The sequence below is a fragment of the Thermobia domestica genome, chromosome 15, assembly GCF_964235325.1.
Source record: "Thermobia domestica chromosome 15, izTheDome1.hap1.1, whole genome shotgun sequence".
Taxonomy (NCBI): domain Eukaryota; kingdom Metazoa; phylum Arthropoda; class Insecta; order Zygentoma; family Lepismatidae; genus Thermobia; species Thermobia domestica.
The window spans coordinates 9,698,354-9,720,331 of record NC_137468.1 but is presented as its reverse complement, the minus strand read 5'-3'; the positions used below and the strand labels follow the sequence as shown (position 1 = coordinate 9,720,331).

At 37.1% G+C, this 21,978-nt stretch overlaps 1 protein-coding gene across 2 annotated transcripts in view; it reads right to left on the bottom strand.

Annotated features, from left to right (window-relative positions):
• Positions 1-1,830: 1,830 nt before the first annotated feature.
• The window catches only part of LOC145672065 (uncharacterized), a 33,022-nt gene continuing 12,874 nt past the window's right edge, over positions 1,831-21,978 (bottom strand). For both annotated transcript variants that reach the window (XM_081741299.1, XM_081741298.1), the window contains exons 2-6: positions 21,762-21,952; positions 17,838-18,044; positions 10,066-10,489; positions 6,057-6,164; positions 1,831-3,103 (exon numbers count right to left, since the gene is read on the bottom strand). In XM_081741299.1, the coding sequence (XP_081597425.1) occupies positions 2,820-3,103; positions 6,057-6,164; positions 10,066-10,489; positions 17,838-18,044; positions 21,762-21,947 (1,209 nt within the window). In that variant the 5' untranslated portion in view covers positions 21,948-21,952 and the 3' untranslated portion in view covers positions 1,831-2,819. The remainder of the gene's footprint in view (positions 3,104-6,056; positions 6,165-10,065; positions 10,490-17,837; positions 18,045-21,761; positions 21,953-21,978) is intronic.

The window sequence follows — 21,978 nt, the reverse complement described above, 5'->3', positions numbered from 1 at the left end:
AAATGTGGAAAGTTGTCCCGTACAGAAAAAAAAAGCTTACATTAGTTTGCATGTATTGGAGCAAAAAGGTAATGAACGGAATTTATTTGCATCTGCAAACTACAATATGTATCAGAGAGCATAAAAAGACACAAAAGATAAATGGACCTTTCTTTCGAGGAGAGAGAGAGAAAAAAACACGCGCTTTGATGCCAGTTTTCAGGTTTGACTGAAGTCCAGGTACTCCAGTGGATAAATCATATGTCCATCTCACTTCGGGAGATCACATACCGTAACATTGACGGCAAGGGCAGCAACTTTGTTCGTCAGTGCAGGGTAAGTTTCCCTCGTAACTTTATGATTGTTACGTTATTCGGATATGAGGGTAAGTTGATGACACGCAAAGTGGACAAAAGCGTGAAGATGAATGCAAGATATTTCTAAGAACCCATTCTGACACCTATCTATTGGAGAGACATCCCACAATCATATGGAATGAACGCGAACCAAGTGATGATCCATATTGACAACACATCTAGTCATACCACCAAAACATCATGTTTTTAGCAGGAAATTGCAGAGGAAGTACGCATTCCGTGTGAAGACATTTCTTTGAAAGCCCAGATGCCAGTCCAATGAATTTTTGCGCATTTAGTCTGTAGAAACGATGTCTTCAGCATCGCTGCGCGCGTGCCGTGGATGGTCTATGGGAATCGTGCGGAAAGCAGTGGGACACAAGTTCCATGTCTATCCTGCGCAGGAGCTTGCTGTAATGGAAACTGCGGTGCCGTGTGATAGTCTGCAATACAGGGGGGGGGGGGGTTCAAAAGAACATTATCAGTGGTGGCGGCGCGGTATGGCTTTTGAGGTGAGTACCCGTCAAAAATATAAAACGAACAACGCACCTTTAGTGCGAGGAATCCATAGCTCTATCTTTGGACATATGAGTTTGTAATAGACACCTTCGTGTCCGTGAGTTTCCTCGGGGCTCTCTTGTTTCTCCAACATTCCCATTCCGCTAATTGTTTCATATTCATCATTCCTGTTAATCCAATTGTCTTCCTCTCTGGTGCTTGGGGTCTCGGGTTCAAACCCTGCTCCCGCCAAGTGAACTTTGTGGAGACAAATACCGTGTGAGTGGGTTTTCTTTGGGTTCTCACGTTTCCTCCCACTTTCTCCATCTCACCATTTTCATTCATCTTTCATCATCATCGTCTCCTTTAGCCTAACCGACATAACCGTGGGACGAAAAACTCAAAAATTTCATTTTCAATTGTCTTCCTTGGTCTCAGTGAGAATTCAAACAATAGGATTACGCTTGCCAAGTAGAGGCAGTGAGCTTCTTTATGGACCAGAGGCTAATGTTCTTATCTTTGAGTCAGAAGATCCGGTTTCGATTACTGGTGAAACATATAATTAGGATTTCATCTTAAATTGTGGGTCCACATTGTATAAAGCCTCAGTGCTAAAGAGGAACGCTAAAATCCAAACAAAGACATGTATGTTAACTATTCGAGAATTCTTAGGTAGAATCTAGGGGCATGGTGGTGCAGTGGTAAAGTGCTTACCTCTGGTGCGTGGGATCTTTGGTTCGATCACCGGTCAAGTTTGTGTCATCGTGCTCGTGAGTTTTCTCGGAGTATTCCTGTTTCCTCCCACTTTCTCATTCCACCAAGTCTTCGATCATCATTCACTTGCTTTAATCATTGTCTCCCTTACTCTAAGAGGCATAATCGTGACCGCTAAACTCAAAGATTTCATTTCATTTTCTTGGGTAGAACCCATTTTAAAACAAACATTTTAAGTTGCTACATTTCATGCAAAACACAAATAATAAAATAATAATAATAATAATAATTACCACAGGACTTTATTTATACTTTAGAACATTACACGACTAGAAACTTGTATGATCATAAACGTCTGTCTATACATGTTTGACAATCCAATACACTGCTGATACATTTCCACACAAAACTATCATCGTACGGGCATCTGCAAGACTACTTACAATATTTTTATGAATATCTTCCCAATCGCTTACAACGGTTTGAGAAAATGTTAAAACGGATTGGATTTTCCTCAGGATACACCACGAATACTCGTACTATTTTCTTCACTTTAAATTCATTTAAAACTTTTATCAACTTGAGCTGACAATTTGAACTTTACTTAAGGATGGTTTAAAGGGACAAGTTTTGTCGATAGATGTCACTACAGTCTTCGTATATCTCTCATGTATTTTTTACCTTTCACGAAAATTCACGATTTCTCTTACAGATTTCAACCTAGAAACTTCAAATTTTTAGAGAAAGAACTTCATAACTTATCGAAGGCAACAATCCGTGCCGATTTTTTTATTTAGAATTTTCTTCATCCTTGAAACAGTTATATTGTTAAAGGTCTGGATATTCATTTCAACAATGAAGAAAATTCTAAATAAAAAATCGGCAAGGATTCTTGCCTTCGATATGTTATGAAGTTCCTTCTCTAAAAATTTGAAGTCTCTTGTTTGAAATTTGTAAGAAAAATCGTGAATTTTCGTGAAAGGTAAAAAATACATGAGAGAGATACGAAGACTGTAGTGACATCTATCGGCAAAACTTGTCCCTTTACACTAACCTTAAAGAATATTTTAAGAAAATAAGAATCTTCTTCATGTTTGTCTAACACAATCATTTACCAACTATTCTGTTTATAACATTTCATAATGTGCATCACATACATTTTTAAAAGTGTTTGTTGCACAAAACAAGTGGGATCAATAGATATCCACATAAAATAATATGTAACTTTCGAAGAAAAACATTTGTACTTCCTCTTCACCTTATGTTATACATTTATTCAACAACTGATTGTGTGTCATCAGTATTTACTCTCATTGTTTGTGTGTCTTCTTCATTATCATACACAGTACCTTGGTCATATTTTTCCGCTATTGATCCTCCGTGCCTTACTTTGATGTGTGTTTTCAAACTGAATTTATTTTTGAACACCTTTCCACACGCAGGACAACTAGCTGCCTCCATCCGAGTATGTAAGGCTAAATAGTGTCTCTTCAAATTGGTTGAAGTCACTTGTTTCAAACACACTGGGCACGTTCTGTAGCTGCCCGCAGCTGAACCTGTGGATGATACATTAAGAAGGATATTATAAACAACAGCGAAAAAGCAATTATGTCTAATTCTTACTACGAAGGTGATCAAAAAGTGAGGTTACAAAGCCTACAGTGAAACTTGTATATATTACTTCATACAATCAATACAGCCCACAGATAGTACATACATTAGGTTACTTTTCGACACAATCTCCATATTGGTAGAGGCATTTGTCCTATCGTACGATGAGTTTGAACATTTCCTTCTGGTAAAAGTCCTGTCCTTGCGTGTTCAACCGCTTTGTTACAAAATGTTTCACCTACTCGTCTGAAGCGAAGTGACGACCTCCTAAGTGCTCCTTCAAGCGCGGGAAAAGATGAAAGTCGCTTGGAGCGAAGTCCGGGCTGTAGGGAGGGTGGTTGATGATGTGCCAGCGAAATTGCTTCAATTGTGACGTGTTTTCTATCAGCTGCAAACTTTCGATAACATTCTGCAACATGGTGATAAGACATTACAGTCGCTCCGTAAACCTCTACCATCTGACGGTGAATTTCAGCTATAATTACATATTTCGCCTACAGAAATCAAATAACTGACCGGACTTCTTCGCGAGACTAGTTTTCGAAACAAGTCGCCATTTGCGTTTACCTACAACTAGCGCCGTAGATGGCGGGTGGCAGAAACTCTGCACAGTTGCCAACTCCATGTAGTAAAATTACCGCACACTCCTCATTCCTCTAAAACAGACGAAACTCCAAAAATATCGGCCTGTAACCTTAGTTTCTGATCCTACCTCGTAATTAAGTAATCTGGCTATGTTGGGAACTGTCTCAAGAAATCACAAACTATTACTGAAGCCATCAACACCCTAAATAAATAAACAAACCCTGTTCATATCCTTGCGGACAGTTCCGGCCAGTACGACAGAAGATTCACGACATAGCTTACCCTCCCGTGCTAATTCTTGTGGGTTGTGGCTAACACTATATAGTTCAGCACTCAGGCTTGCATGACTGTTTCGAACGCTTTTTCCATGGGCGCCCAAGGGGAGGGCAAGGTGGAGCCCGGGCTTCCCTGGCTCACGAAAATGTATACGTTAATATAACAACCATGGAGATGGGTCCCTCCGTAGAAAATTTTCTTCGGGCACTTTTTTTTTTCTTTCTTCGAATGCAGATCACGAAAATGTGAATACAGTAGTTGTTTCCCCCATCACGTTAACATCTTGTACAACTGAAAATTCATATATACAGACAGCAACATAGCTTTCTTCACGGCATAACACTTAATTCCAATGCTAAATTTCATTGGGTGCCGAGTACTTATTAAAAAATCTCCCCGCAGCACCCATGTAATCAGCGCCTATGATCTGAAATACCAGTCTGCCGAACTAAACATCTCCATTAAATTAAGTTATTCATTCTATGGGTATGTGTGATGTTTCAGTCAGATACGAGTGAGTTTTGTAACAAATGATTGGATGTTACAACTTCTGAAATGTATACATCTTCGCACAAGTCATATTTTCCTTCACATCGTAACAAGTTATTTAAGCCATATTGAATTCATAATGTGCATCGAATGTGCAGATTGTTTTCTAGTTATCAGGTTGGAAATGCAAACCCATTCCACGCTGGGATAAAATGTCCTGAAAGAGAAAGTACTGCTGTTTGTTCTGATAATGATTTACACAACTATTTGTAACAACAGTAACAAAATACAATTATTATTATTAAAATAACGTTCAGCGGTACGCATGCACGACCCGCTACTACAACTAGATGCGTTACAGAATTGATGCAAATACAACACAGGAATACCACATACAAGCATACTAATTTGAAGATTATGATAAAAATAATAAAGTTGTTCGGTTTTTATTATATCGAACAACGCTAGCGTCTGCTGGGAATTACGCTAGAACGGCGCGTTTGCTCTCGTGAGGAATAGTATTTCTGAAGTTCTAAGTACATGAATGCTGTCAAATGGTGCCTAAATTAAACAGTAAGTGGGAAGGTTAAGTCACTACGTAAATGCTCTGATTCTACTAAAAATGCCAGAATGGGTTTACATTCGCAGTAACTACTGTGATCCGTTACATAAACCAAGGAGCCCGTCACGAAACAATTGCCCATGAAAAGGGTTGCTAGGAAAATGACATCATCGTGCTGCAGGTGATCCGCCGATTGGCGTGCCAATCTACAAATCCTACGTGCCATACGCCAGAGATTTAATTTGGCAGCTTTGAAACTATGAACATAACCATTTGTAAGGGCTCCGAACGAGGTGCACCAGTAAAAGCCCGTGTATACCCTCTGCTCCCGTGCTATATTGAGAATGAAAAACGTACTGCAGAAAGATGTACGGAAAACACCCGCGGGGGTCCACATCGCAAGCAGTCGTCAGAACAGATGAAGTACACATTAACTTTGTTTGCCACTCCCGGGAAAAGTTTTCAGTTCAAGTAAATGCAAGATACTTTCAAGAATTCGTTAAGACACTTATCTGTCGGGTTGACATCCCACAATTGCACGGTGCAGATAAATAGGGACAAGGTTTCACGTCATACTGCCAGAACATATTTACATTTTTATTAAGAAATGGCATGGGAATCAGGAATTCATATCATTGAGTTTCAAGATATTCTTGTAAAGAGCCCTGACGCTAGTTCAGTGAATTTCTGTGGCTCTGGCCTGTTGAAAAGACGTCTCAAATCGGTGTCCATACACGTTTGTTAGTTTCTGGAAAGCTTTGCTGAGAGGAATGGGATTGACTTCCCTTGTCCATAATTCGCCGGAGTTTACTCAATGGGAAGTTCGATGTCAGGAAGTAGTCCATAGTATTAGGGGCTCAACAGAATATCATCGATGATGGCGGCAAGGTTTCTCCCAAGATGAGCATCCTCCAAAATCGGTCCGATGTAAACTGAACAACCTTCTGTAGAATTTACATTAAAAAAGAAACAAAAAGATGACTTACTTCCTTCTTCAAGATACTGAGTAGGGTCGAAGTCCTTCAGAGACCTTGGAAAACTTTGATCTTCAGATGCAGGCACTCCTCTTGTCTCGATTTTGCACACGGATGAAGCTGGAAACAAAGTATGCTATAACTGCTAACACATATTTGGAAACAACTTTCGTAAGTAATTGTTTAAGGAAATGTTTAACCCAAGAAAGCTCAGGGAGTGCCTCAGAGGCACCCTGGTCCACTTTCAATGCAATTACTCTTAATACATCTTTCGTCGCGTGTCTTCCGGTTTAGAATTCTCCTATCTCTTTGGAATATGCCCCCTGACTGAGTTGTTCATACGTTTTCTTATCTTACTTCAGAAAAAAATAGGGTTATTTTTTATATTGACGTAAAGGCCCAAGGGGTGCCTCGGAGGCACCCTGGTCAATTTTTAATGCCATTATTCTTAATAGATATTTCGTCCCGTGACCTGCGCTCTAGAATTCTTCTATCTCTTTGAAATACCCCCTTTGATTGTGTTTCCTAAGCGTTTTTTTTTACTTTACCTCAGAAAAAAATAGCGTTATTTTTTATACTAACGCAAAGGCCCAAGGGGTGCCTCTGAGGCTCCTATTGAAGTATGTACTTTTCTAATTATTTGATACTGTTCATTGTTTATTACCATTGACAAATGATTTCATAGCAAAGTAGTGACTAGCCTTTCCTATTAATGACGGAAAATACAAATGGTCGCGGGGAGTTCAGGTAGCTTGTATATGCAGCAGGGAGCCTCAGAGGCACCCCGTGGGCCTTTTAAGGGTAAAATTCGCGTGGGCTTTTTCGGGTTAAGTAATTGTTATCAACTCACTAGTGAGCTCCTTCGTGACTAAGTGGTTAGTGTAGGCGCGTTTGACATGAGAGACCTCGATTTAATTCCCAGCGGGAGCTCATGTGGTTCGGATTCCATGTTAATAAGTAGCTCCACGTTTCATATAGCCCTCGCTGTTTAACGGAACGTTAAACTTAAAAAGCAACTCAACTCAACTCACTAGCCATCAATCTCATGCACATGTTCTTCAGCAACTAAATTTGATGGAAGTATCTTCCACAAATATCCATTGACTGAGACGTAAATGGAGTAGTAATGTTTGCATTTTTTAATAGGAAAATGAGACAAAAAATCATAGCAATTCATACGTTTTCTAAATTATATTCGACTACGACAGAAAACAGTTATTCTGCTAAATTCACGAAACAAACCCATAAATAGTATGTAATAATTATTAATATACAGGGTGTTTCAAAACGACACCGACAACGTTTGGGAGGTGATTCCTGACACCAAGGTAAGACAAAAAGTATAGACCAACTTGGGTGCACAAATGCTTCCTTTCGGAGTTATAGGCAGCCGAAAACATGAAAAAATGATTGTCCATAGCTCCAAAAGTATAATACATACCGTAGTTGGTTCAAGACTTTACTTAGGAAATAGTATGTACTCTATCCAAATATGCAAGTTTCAGAATCCTGCGGTACTTCCGCAACTATTTTTATAGAGGTGAGTATTTCAAATTATATGCCCGCAGCCAAACTATTTCTATAAAAAATGTTGCGTGAGTACCTTAGGAAACTGAAACACACATTTTTGGAGAGGGCATATATTATTTCCTAAGTAAAGTTTTGACCCGACTACGGTAGGTCCCACAGTTTGGAGCTATGAACCTTTAAAGTTCATTTTCTCATGTTTTCGGCAGCCTATAACTCCAAAGGGACACATTTGTGCACCCAGGTTGGTCTATATTTTTTGTCTTATCTTGGTGTCAGGAATCACCTTCTAAACGAAGTCAGTGTTGTTTTGAAATACCCAGTATATCTGGAGTTTATTCATTTCATTATAATTGTTCTCTTTAAAAATAGTTAAAATATTGTAGATCAATAGCTTATATTAACATACACACACAAAATATAATCGAAAAGTTGACTCCACGCAAAAGTATAATTTATTCCGTATTCTACTCAAATACAATGATACACAGGAATAAATACTTGATGTGCTGTTTTGATATGTATTGTATAATTAATATATTCAATCATTCCACAATATACAGATCAGTTTTTAAAATTTGAGACAACCGTGTAACTTCTAAATCAATCAATAAAAAAAGCTGAAATTTTGTACGAAGCAAACATCGATGGAGGATGAAAACAAAAAGAAGAAAAAAAAAGATTTTTTTTTGTTTAAACCAGTTTTTTTTTTTTTTTTTTTTGTTTTGTTTAAATAATTTGCTCTATGTATCTATATCAGATATGGACAGAAATAAGTTTGTTTCACCTTGTTATTATGCAACAACCGGGTTATGCTGGAAGGAGTCATATAAGCTTAAAGCAGAGTCCAAACCGTTTGTCGACTTACATCTGAAACAAATTGTCCTCCATTTGAACTCGAAACCGGGACTAATTGGCCACAAATGGAATATATCTAACGACTCACTCACGAAGGACTTCTGGTAAAAATGCGTTGTACTAATCTTTACATACTTGTCAATATAATTGCCAATAGTCATTTCAGAAGGACAAAAAGATAAAACAGTTGTACAAGTGAAACCATTATACAGAATTACATATGGACAATTTCAAAATACTGGAGAGTACAGAAGATCTAATTAAGTCCAAGTTAGTTCACTACGACTTTTATTAGTCCAAGTTAAAGAAATTCAATGATTTAATTTGCATATCACTAAGGAAAGTGAATAAAGATAAGGATTATTTGAGTCCACTTTGGCTTTGACCCATTTATACATAAATAGATACCAAAGATACTTCTGATTTCAGTAAATGCCTCTCGTGGGGTTTGTAAGACCCTTCCCCCTTAAAAAAAAAAAAAAAAAAAAAAAGTACGGCATCTCGATGTATTTTATCAATAGTAAACATTATTAAACCGAAACAATATTTACACTTTTTCTTTGATTGCAATTGCATAACAATAATAATTATTAAAAAATCACAAAAGAAACTTATAAAAAAAGTTGCTTTTGTAGTATAATCTCTTTGAGTAATGAATGGGGAATTTAGGTCTGAATATAATACGAATAATATACGGGAGTGACACGCGATAACCCACAAATGTGTGTTCAGCAAGATTTTATGAACATTTACACTTTTACGAACATTTTTCGTTTTTGGGTTATCGCGTGAAACCACCAGCTGGTCTAAACCACCTTGGTTTAAACCAGCCAACCCTGGTTGCTACCCAACATAAAGTTGCTATATATAAATTTAAGCAGTGTTGCAAACTTTATAAATGTTTATGACATCTCCGGAACGATTTCAGATACCAAATTACTGTAAATGATAAAATGATTAGTTCGTTTATTGGAAATGTTAAAAAACTCTTTGATATGAAACTTATCTAAGCATTTTCTTCGAAATAAAGCATTTCGAAAAGAAGTTAAATTTTCAACCCCTTGTGATTTTGTTTCCATCTATTTCAAAAAAACATCGTATCATACCCATGGTATGTAACCTACAGTACTTTGGATGTTCACTGCCCAGACCGTCTTAGTTATGCTGTTAGTGTGATAAAGACTTCTCTAAGATATAAAAATATATGATACTCTAGTGTCTTTAGTTGGCAACTCGGAAATGATAAATGTGGTATTGTATGATTTTGAATAACATGTAGATTTACAATATGTAATAGACTGACCTGGCGTCGTTTAAAAATGTATAATATAGCTGGCAACACTGTTCATGTGTTCGTATTGCAGAGTATGTCATAAGGTTTCTCCTTGTGGATATTTCTTTTGTATAAATTTTCAGCCTTTTTTATCTATTAGTTTAGAAAATACACGGCTGTCTCAATAATAATAATAATAATAATAATAATAATAATAATAATAATAATAATAATAATAATAATAATAATAATAATAATAATAATAATAATAATAATAATAATAATAATAATAAAATAAAAATAAAGATTATTGTTAAAACCCCCGAGAACATTAGCATGTTATCTGAAGATTAAATACATTACCTTCAAGTATAGGTTCTTGGTTATTTATCAGTGAATTCATCATTAATGGGTTTAACTCTTCACGCCTTGGCTCTTGACTTCCAGTGGTTAAATTACTAGACATTCTTGTTGGGTAGGGGGCTGGACTAGCATCAAGATCGCAAATCACGGGTTCGTCATCATCATCATCGTCATTATGAGGCTCCTGCTTGACTGACTGCTGGTTTACATCATTGCGTGTAGGAAAGGAAACACTTCTTTGTAACGGAGCTGAACTAGAAAGTACACTGTTATTGTGTGTAGGAAAGGAAATGTTCCTTTGTAAAGGAGTTGAACTAGAATGTAGACTGTCAGCAGGAACACCTTCAAAACTACTCCCTGCTTCGTTTCGAACTCTTTTACGGGACACTGTATCGTCATCTGTCACATGTTGGTTGCTATCCCTCTGTAATAAAATGAAAAAACATTCTAAAATCAGATCAATATATCACATACACAGTTGTGGAAATATAGACCCGGTAACTGTGGGACGTACACAAGGCCACAGGGTCCTGACATGCTCAAAGTATTTCTAATTCTTCTGGCAACACATACAGAAGCACGATTTTATAAAAGATGTACTACTAAGCCTGTAGTCAATAACTTTTTTAAGAAAGGAATGATCACTTGCAATGACATATGATACAGCTTAAAGCATTCATGATTTAACCTCTTATTAGGTGGAAAAGAATTGTTGGTTACACAACATATAACTCGATAACCAAGGAACCAATCTTACAAAACCTACCATTAAAATCATTTTATAAATTAGATAGTTTAAAAACATATTTGACATTTTGTGCACAAGATGCCGTTCGTGTCCAAAATGTCAGGCAGGGTATATGAGTCGCAACGGATCAGGTCTGACATCAACTTACAGCTGAACCTAGTAGTGAACTTTCCGCACAATTGCGCTACATTTTACAACTAGCAGCGTTCACCCCGCTTCGCTGCGGTCACCCCGGAACGCAATAAACTTTGTTACTTAGATAATTTTTACTTTTTCGCTTTCAAGTGATATGATAAAAACCATAGAAGATTGCAGTAAATCTTAACATTATATCGCCTGTCATTTATGTTAACCCGCCCCGCTTCGCTGCGGTCATCCCGGTGCTGGCATATTGTAAAAGTGTCTGTAAAAATAAGCAAATCAATTAAAAAATTTTAAACAGAAGATTCAAGCTATTTTCCGCTGTATATCGCCTGTCATTTATGTTAACCCGCCGAGTGACACGGTCATGCGGGTTGCATATAAATACGTTTATTTTTACCTATGATGAACTAATAACAAAGGATTTGTACGTTATGGACACTTGAATGGTCAATTATCTCAAGACACTGGTAATTAAAAATTAAAGTGATATGATAAAAACCATCTAGGGTCCAAATCCTAATAACCCCCCAAAAATGAAAGAAATTGGTTCAGCCGTATTAGCGTGATGAGCGGACAAAGGATTTTGTACGTTCTCTTTTATATATATAGATTTTATTTCGATAAAGTCGAGATCCGTCCTGTTTTTGTGGATACAGTACGCGCCTTTGGTGTGGGAAACCTGGGTTTGATGCCCGGATGCAGCTCATATGGTTCGGATCCTACGTTAAGCTGCTGGTCCACGTTTCATATAGCCTCGCAGCAGAGCGGAACGCTAAACTCAAATACAATAGAGTCTAGAGCTCCTTGGTGGCTAAGCGGTTAGCCTACGCGCCTTTGAAGTGAGAAACCCGGCTTCGATTCCCGGCAGGAACTCATGTGGTTCGGATTCCACGTTAATCAGTAGATCCATGTCTCATATAGCCTCGCTGCTGAAAGGAACGTAAAACTGAAAATCAACTCAATTCAAATACAATAGAATTCAATTTCGATATATCGAGTTTATTTTCTTGGAACCGTTTCCGAGAAAATCGCGAGAAACTAGAAACGGAAAGTAGCTACCTAAAAGTGTTGAGTTGAGTTGAGTTGACTTGACTTTGAGTTTTACGTCCCGTTCAGCAGCGAGGGCTATATGAGACGTGGACCTACTGATTAACGTGGAATCCGAACCACATGAGCTCCCGCCGGGCTAACTAAAAGTGTCTTCCCTAAAGTTACCTAGAAGTATGCCAAGCTTAGGTAGTTGAAATGCCTGTTCTTCGCACGGAAAAACAGATTTATGGGAGGGAAGTGAATTAAAACAAATATTTGAACTCACTTTTCCCATTAGAATGCGTATTTCAATCGAAATGAAATGACAAAACCGCAGCTCAACCCAAGTGCTAAAATATGTTTGAAAATTAATTTAGAACGGTGCAGCCGTTTGCTTTTTATTTTTGTCATTTTATTAATACAAACAACTTAGAAATTAAAATGTTCTACAAATTGCCTCGTTAGAAGAGAAATCTTCGTAAACGCTGTGACATGAATCGAATTACTTTCAATGAAGAGTTTATACATCGGGTTTCATCTCCGTAACGTGAGGGGCTCCTGAGATATTATCTTTTTAGCATAAATTTCGATATCGCTCTCTTCTACTTAGAAGACGCATTTTAATCAAATGAGATGATGAAAATATACTTTAAGATAGGTACTAACTCTGTTCCAGAATTCATTTCAAACGGTTCAACGGTGTCGCTTTGTATAGTAAATGAACATTATATACGAGAATTTTAATTCTACCCAAATGACCTGGTCTCTTCTCTACAATTATGTAGAAGAATGCCATACCAACAAGTGGATGTGCACAGAGGACAGACAAAGAAATAATATTGTGCTTTATATCCATAAGATTACCAGAAAATACAGAAAACATAATTACACATAATAATAATAATAATAATAATAATAATAATAATAATAATAATAATAATAATAATAATAATAATAATAATAATAATAATAATAATAATAATAATAAGTAGCAGAGTTACGTGTACACTACGTGAACGAGTTTGGTTTATCTGCCATGATTTTGTCTAATATTCATACTGAAGCGGAAAGTGGTTGTAGAGTTCTACTATTTCCGGTTTTAGTGGAGAGATAAGAGGTGGTAGATTTCTACTATTTCTGGTTTTAGTGGAGAGATAAGAGATGGTAGATTTCTACTATTTCCGGTTTTAGTGGAGAGATAAGAGGTGGTAGATTTCTGCTATTTCCGGTTTTAGTGGAGAGATAAGAGTGAAGATGGGATCCTTAATTGACTGCAGAAAACAGTTTCTCCACATCTATTACCGTTTTTACTCTATAGCAATGGTTCTCAAACTTCTTGTTATTGCGACCCACATTAAGTAATAAAGTGTTTTGTGGCCCACCGACTTTTATTCAAATACACATTGGCATTCTACGTAATGGTGGTGTTTTTCAAAGCAATTAAATTTTGTATATCATGTCTCTAATTCCAATTCGTTTAATAACAATCCGTGCAAGTGATTAACACGAAATTTAGGTGTATTTGGGGATGTTGTGAACACCCTGAGTAACCACGAATGTTACAAAGTAGAGCTCGATGCTTAAATTTTAATAAATCAAAATTTAGTTGATTTTTTTTATGCCTATCGTAAATATCTCAATTCCAAACTAAATTGTAATGTAAATTTATGTATATAGTGACCCTGTCGGTACAAAAATATTAGTCGGTAGATCGAGCAAGTGTAATGTAAATTTCTTTCTCAACAACTGCATCTGTTATATGAAATTGACCGCAAGCGAAAAGAGGGTTAAAGTGTTTCCTTAGAAAGATAACACAGAGCTAACACTACTCCCAACGCAATGTCCTACCAGTTGATAGGTTTTGACTTCCTTTCTATAGTAACCCAACATATCTACTAACTGTACAACAAAGCAGGGTCTGAGTAACTCTTCACTTAATTAACAAACGCTTCCAATTTTCAGTTTCTGAATAGTACTTCACAACATATGTTTCTGCATCAAAATAAAATTTCATAAATAAAAGTAGAAGCTTCACGGGACTCATCAAAAGGCGGGCCGGGACCCACCAATGGGTCGCGACCCACACTTTGAGAAACACTGCTTTATAGTGATCATAAGTGATTAATATGATTAATGTGATCACTTCCGTTTTGAATAGGAAGTCAGTTTCAGTTTCACCTCCCACGTATATGCCTTTTAGGTTAAGGAAGACGATAATTAAAGCAAGTGAATGATGATGATGATGATGGAAGAATTGGTGGAATGAGAAAGTGGAAGGAGGGAACGGGAGTATCCCGAGAAAACCCACGGACATGTTGTTGTTCACCGCAAACTTACTTAACCGGGGATCGAACTAGGGACCCCATGCACCAGAGAAAAGCATACTACCACTGACTGAGTCACCATGCCTCCCATCCGATTTGAATAGGGAGTTAAGAGAGAAGATGGTCCTTATTCTTAGAACGCTAAATCAATTCTTGCTATCTCTTATCATTTATCCTCTATGCAGATCAATATTGAAACCGGAAGTTATAGTGGATTTCTATCACTTCCGGTTTCAGTAGACACCTAAGAATGTAGCTGAAATGTATTCTTGGGAAGCTCAATCGATGCAGAGAACTGCTCTATTTCCTGTTTCGCTATATACTGATCAACGTTGAAACCGGAAATGATTTATTTCTACCACTTCTGATTTGAATAATACATCCATTAAGGAACTGATTTCTGACTTTCGACCCTCTACATCCTGGTGAAAATTAACGGTGATCCATCAAGTATTTCTGAAGAGTTCTTGTCTCACTGACACGTGGACAGACAGGGTAAATATATAAAGTATGGATGGCCACAAATTCCGGTTCCGGCGGAACCGGTTTTCGGAGAACCGGTTCCCGACATGGATCCGAAAACCCGGTTCCAGAACCGGATCTTAGGAACCGGTTCCAGATCTGGATCTGAAAACCCGGTTTCAGAACAGGATCTTAAGAAGCGGTTCCAGACCTGGATCCGAAAGACCCCAAAGACCCGTAAAGGAGGCACAAAGTTCACCTTCAAAACACTGCAAAAAGGACCATGCGCTTGTGCCCTTCCCGCCCAAACCCGCTTGTGCCCCCAGAAAAAAAATGTTGGTCCACCAGTGGGTGTTTAGCCAAATGAGTTGGCCAGTTTGCTTGTTTAGCCAATCAGTTTGCCAGTTGCCCAGTTTATTTAGCCAAATGAGACAAGCGGCCGCCGCCTGGGCGCCTGCCTGTCACTTCCACCATTTAATCTAGCACACTGTTCACAGCCTGCCAGGAGCTCGGGTTTAGAGTAGAGATGGTCACAGTTTCGGTTTCAGCGGAACCGGTTCTTGGAGATCTGGTTTTTAGAACCGGTTCCAGACTTGGATCCGAAGAACCGGTTCCAGACCTGGATCCGAAGAACTGGTTCTAGACCTGGATTCTAAAAACCGGTTCCAGATCTGGATCCGAAAAACCGGTTCCGGAACCGGATCCGTTCAGACCCGAAAACCGGTTCCAGTAGGAACCGGTTCTGGCCATCCCTAATATAAAGCAGCTTCGTTTAATCTAAAAAAAAAAACACAACAGTACGCCCTTTCGCTAAAACCCTTCATCAGATAATCAATGAAAGACATAAGGGAAAAAAAACACGACTGAAGCATCCAAGGTGGGCGCAATGTTAGAATACAAGGTCACATAGTCATGCAATCGTGTAAGCAGGCTAATAAAATAAATAAAGTTAGTGAAGCACATTGAACTAAGGGGACTTTTAGGCTGGTAAGAGTGCAGGAAAGTGAAAGAACAATAAATAAAGAGAAAAATTAATATATATAGGAAAAAAAAGAAGATTGAAAAATAGAAAACACCGCAATTAACAAAGAACTATATAATAGTAATTAAAAATATGAAAATTTCTTTTAACAGAATTCGTATGACGATTGACAACTATGTTGACGATTAATAATGCCCATACTTTATACACTATCATAGTTTAAAGAGGTATTACGTCACTTTAGATAATCGTATTTAAATGCAATTTGTCACATTTGAAAGAAAAACTCAAATAGTTTTGTGCATGTCAACAATGGATGGGATCAAACACAGAAAAAGTAAATTCATTCATGTTCACTTTGTGATAAGTCGATATCGGTTCACTTGGGAAGCTTTTATGTTTCTGTACTGTTATGTTTAATGTTCTAACGTAAATTTATTTCCTTTCGTTGTGTTGTGGTATTATTGAAGAATAAGTTCTAAGGAGTTATGGTGATCCCACAGGAATGAAGTTGGTGTGTTTTGAAGTATCACAGCACGCGAAGTTTGGTGCAGATTTAGTGTGCCTTTAGGTGAACGTTTCAACATCAGGCTCCTACATACACGTCAATTTTGAAATGGTACCGTGATTTTGTGGATCGTCGCAAGTTCGTATCAGTGTTGCCATCCAGTCCATTTCATCAGATGTGTTGGAGCGTATGTGGCGCGAATGGGAACATCGTCTTGATATTTGCATCACCACTCGTGAGGCCCACAGTCAGTGTCTATGAGGTATAGTAAATATATATTTTTTTTTAAATGTGGCTAATTTCATTTAAGGTTGATGTAAAGGGACAAGTTTTGCCGGTAGATGTCACTACAGTCTTCGTATCTCTCTTATGTATTTTTTTACCTTTCACGAAAATTCACGATTTCTGTTACAAATTTCAGCCTAGAGACTTCAAATTTTTAGAGAAGGAACTCCATAACTTATTGAAGACAACAATCCGTGCCGATTTTTTATTTAGAATTTTCTTCATTGTTGAATCAGTTATATTGTTAAAGGTTTGAATATCCATTTCATCAATCAAGCCATTCCAACAATGAAGAAAATTCTAAATAAAAAATCGGCACGGATTGTTGCCTTCGTTAGGTTATGAAGTTCCTTCTCTAAAAATTTGAAGTCTCTAGGTTGAAATATGTAAGAGAAATCGTGAATTTTCGTGAAAGGTAAAAAATACATGAGAGAGATACGAAGACTGTAGTGGCTATCGGCAAAACTTGTCCCTTTAAACCAGCCTTAAATACGATTATCCAAAGCGACATAGACACACTGTAAGCTATATACACCAAAAATCCGTTTGGGCAAGAAATTATATATAGATTTTTCAAAATGTAATTGTGGTTGCAGAAATGAAATCTTTCGGTTCCAGATCCCACAATTATGTCCTACAGGCTAAAGGAAGCGATTATTAAAACAGGTGAATGATGATGAAAGAATTGGTGGAATGAGAAAGTGGGAGGAAACGGGAGTAGCCCAAGCGAACCCACAGAAACGATGTTGTCAGCCACAAACTTACTTAGCCGGAGATCGAACCAGGCTCTATCACTGAGCCACTTTGTCCTTTTAAATTTGCAATTATGATTTCAAGAAAAGCCTTCGACATAAAATAATATTTTTATAATAGTGCTCTTATGAACAAGTATGGAGGGTTTTCTTAGAGAGGCATGAAAGCTGGGCCGGATTTAGGAGAGGTGCAAAGGTGCATCCGTTTGTTGTAAATACGCACTACCTAAAGTGAGAAGCTGGCAGTGAGTTTTGCAAAAAATCAGTCAATCTTTTTCAGTTTCAGTCAATCTTCTGAAGGTTGAAGGAAAGAGATTCACTGAGAGCAGAAAATCAGCAATTCCAGGGCAAATACTCATTCACACCACAGATGCCTAATGGCATTTTAGAAAAAAAAAACCTCAATTTAATTCAAATATACTGGCAGTTATTTAGTACATCCCCCTTCCCTCAGAAAATCCTGTATCCGGCCCTGCATGTAAATGGCCAAATTAATTTAAACATGACTGTGCCATATAAAGAATATAAAGAGAAATACCTTACTGTCATTGGTTTGTGGTGCTGGGTCTTTGGGTTTATCACACAACCCTCGTATCATAAATTTCTCAGCGATTTCCAAAAACTTGGGTAGATGATTCTCCCGAACATTCGTTTCCCCTGTGTACATGTACTCCAACAAACATCCGGTATCATCAGAGCTAATGTCATTGAATATCAAAACAGCATGTTGTTGTGCCGGGATGTCCTGAAAGAAAGAAGAAAAAAAAAAGTTTTAAAAATAGTTTTGGATTAGAACCATTTTTATTTGTTGTGAGACCTATCCGTATCCAATTTTTAGAGGCAAAAATGAATTCTGGAGCAAAATTTCACATATTACATGCAATTTGGAGTGATATTTGGCATAATTTATACATAGAAGTTAAAGCTTGACGAGGGAAAACGATAGGTCTACTTGTATGATGATCAGCTTTCTGGGCAGAGGTTATTTTTCTGATGGTGAGGTTTACTTTTCTACTAGTAGATTTCTTACTTTTGTGCCGAGTTTCTCACTGTGGTGTAGTATTCTACTTGTTACAGTTTACGAAAGAAACTCCCAGTACAAAGATTCTTTATATGACTCTTATAAAGTTTTACTTGTAAGTGCTCCGCAAAAAGACCTTCGATTTTTACAGTCAACGAGCTTCTCAATACTCACGTCGAACATCTATCAATTCTCCTCGGACTAAATCATCGTTTCCATTTTAACTACACTTGATTCTGAGCCACAGAGTCAGCAACTGATTGATGTATACAAAGGTGTAGAGAGAGAGAGAAAAAAAAGTGAATTTGTCTCTAAAACCCGACTTTTTTTTGAGTATATTACTATTCTATATTACAGATACCAAGGTGAGAAAACTTTGGATGCAATTACAGCCTTGTACGTAAACCCGCGTGGTACATAGTGCAATTTAAAGATGGTTTATCGACTTTAACATTACTCCAACAAGGAGGTGCGTGGTGTTATTAAGTTTTTAAAGGGAAAAAGGACCAAAACCATCTGACATGTATCGAGGATGATGGAGATCTGTAGAGAGAGTGTTATGTTACAGAAACAAGTGTATATGTGGTGCAACGGATTTGCAAGTGGACGTCACAAACATTCCTGTCGGTGATGGACGTTGCTGGTCTGTCACTTCTATCACCATCTGTCACAGTCCTCCAGTCACAATATACGTACCTAAAATATTTACAATTCCAAAAGCAAAATTTCTCCTCTAACGCTGCACTATAAGGAATATATACCTTTCAGATCTCAAGATGCGAGGAGCGGTACACTACTAAATGGTATTAAATAGTACGATGAGACGTACCTTTCCCAACTAGAATAACCAAAATCACCTCTCAATCACTCATATGCATTAATCTGCTGCATAGTCTTTTGGCATTGTTTAAGGACATGTTATAACCCATGATTTAATAGACAAACTGACACGAGATTTCAATTTCTTCCTCCTACTCATATATACTGATATATGTACTCTATTACTGTACTCATTATTCCCTATGTCTACTCATTCCTTTTAGTGTTTATTGTTATTGTTACAAAAGAAATAGAGATATCCTACAAAGAGGTTCAATTTACTGACTTATAATGAAACGGTTATAACTTTAAAAAAATAAAAATCTTTAATTTAATACACCACAATTATGTCCTTTGGGCTAAAGGAAAGATGGAAGTCAATGTTTACGAAATAACTAATAGAATAACGAGGAGAAAAACGGTAAAACCATGAGAAAACCGAGGGACACAATGTTATACATGACCCTGGAGCGAACCACGTATCCGCTGCACCAAAAGTGACCGTCTATATGGATTCACAGTGTTGCCCCCCGCCCCTTCCCTAAGTTATAATTTCGAGTTTACAGCTCTACGGTCATATTAACCCATTAGTACTCATAATTTTATTATATTTATGATACAAATATACAATTTTTGTTTATCTACTTCTGCTTTTAAGAAAAAGAAAGAAATACTGAACTTTCAAATTTCTACTCATACCCATAATTCCATGCATGCAACTATAGTTGCACTCGGAAGCAAGATATACCATGAATAACTACTTACTTCAATGAGTACGCAATGTTTGTTTACACTCTTTTTTTTCTGCTGTGTTCCTAATATATTATCGCACAAAATGTTACATACTGCATGCAAAATTAATCTAACAAATAGATGAGCAATCGTAACATAAATAATAGTAATATTACAGTTCTAAATTAATTTTTATCACTGACATCCGCATTTGTAAGACCAGTACAATGTCCTACATGTAAGATATATTCACGTGGTATGAAATGTTTTGAAGAACAATCACACTTTTCACACAGATACTGAGTTCGCCTGAGCAGATTTTAAAAATTTTGTACTTCGATTCGCCAACAATTCAGTGGTCCTTTCTATCAAACCTTATTGCGTCATGAACATCTCAAAAGGGAGTAGTCGCACGAACACCTTTGGGTTTCGGTGGGGTTCCATGTGAAAGCAATTGTAGGGTGCACTGTCTTTTAAAATTGAACTCATCTATTTTGTATCAGATTCTTCAGTATAATAACCATCCACTTACAACCGAAATTGTACGTGTCCAAGAGAAAAAGGAACACCACTATTTTTTAGTTCTAATAGTTGGTATATTAGAAACGTTTGCTGAAACTGGTCTGAAAGGTCCACCCCACTCCACTCCATTTCTTCCCCACTATACTCGCCTACAAGTCCTGGCATTGGCTCTTGAAATCTGTTCTATTCACATCACATTACATCAATACTCGCCTTGGAACTCTATCCTAATTACCGTCAGCTGCAGAATCACTCAAATTGGAGTCCCCTATCTGACAAAGCATTGGTGGAGAAACACCAATTTTCATTCCATCATCATCCCCAGATTCAAGTAAATTTAGTATTTCATGGGCACTTAAATTCTTAATATGGCTCAACATGATGAAAACAAGTCTTTCATTGTAATGTGCACTAAACTACGTACTGAAATGACAAATGAACATTATAATAGTGCAGTATACTCTCAGCGTTGTTGCCAGTTCCTGAATGCAATTGGGTGGTGTTATGAAACAAGCATTCAACCCACAACGAGTCAGTTTTGAGGAAATCGCAGTTATAGGTTTCTCGGCCTCATAAGATATTACCGTATGTGGGTTGACTTTCCTCTTCATAGATGGCAGACCGATGGCAAACACGTTACCAGGATTTTTTTTTAGTATGTTCCCTACATATGTTCGAACCCTCTAGCAGAGTTCTTTTTTTTTCTTTTTCTTTTTTTTTTTTTTTTAATTTGTGGGTTGAGTGGTTGTTGCATAACACCGTCCAATTACAGTTGCACACAGATTTTAAACAGAATAAACACACCGTTGACCTAACAATGACTTCAAAAGGATTCAAGAAAAATAATTTTCTTTTTGATTACCAGCAATTGCCCGACTTACAACTAAATATATTATGAAATTTATGCACGTAATCACGAATACCTACCATTACCAACGAAGTGAGGAACAGATAGCAGAATAAACATTAAAAACTCTCTTAACAAAGAAAAGTTACAACGCAATTGAAGATTACAACAGAAAAACCACAATTTAATGAAGTTATTTTTGTAGTTAAATTTTAAAAATGTACTCTATATTTTCCCGTAATATGTTTTCAACTATGATGCAACTATAGTTGCTCTCAGGAAGTACTGGGATAAAAAGTAAAAAACTTTAATAAAGTTCTACTTCAATAACAGACCAAACAGTAGAATTGACGCATGTTGTAAATATAACGAAGATTTTCCCCACCTAATGAGCCTAATTATTAAGTAATCTTGTATTTGTTTCAAGACAAAGAGAGATTTTCATAGTATTAGTCTTTCATACTTTAGTCTATTTTATTTACTTATTTTGCATATATATCCGTCCCTTCCACTATACGTACCTTTAAAATTTTCCATAAGTACGAGCTGCAAGCAGATAATATATTTTTGTGTGCTTTAAAAACACGTCCAGCACTAGCTATCGTGACGTCACAAAACTGTTCATTGTCACGAAGATTAGCGATAGCAGTCGATACGTTGGAATAAAAATTATTCCATCGTAAACAAAACTCCGTTTCACTGCTCATTGTACCTGAAATAAACAGTTGTAAGAAAAAC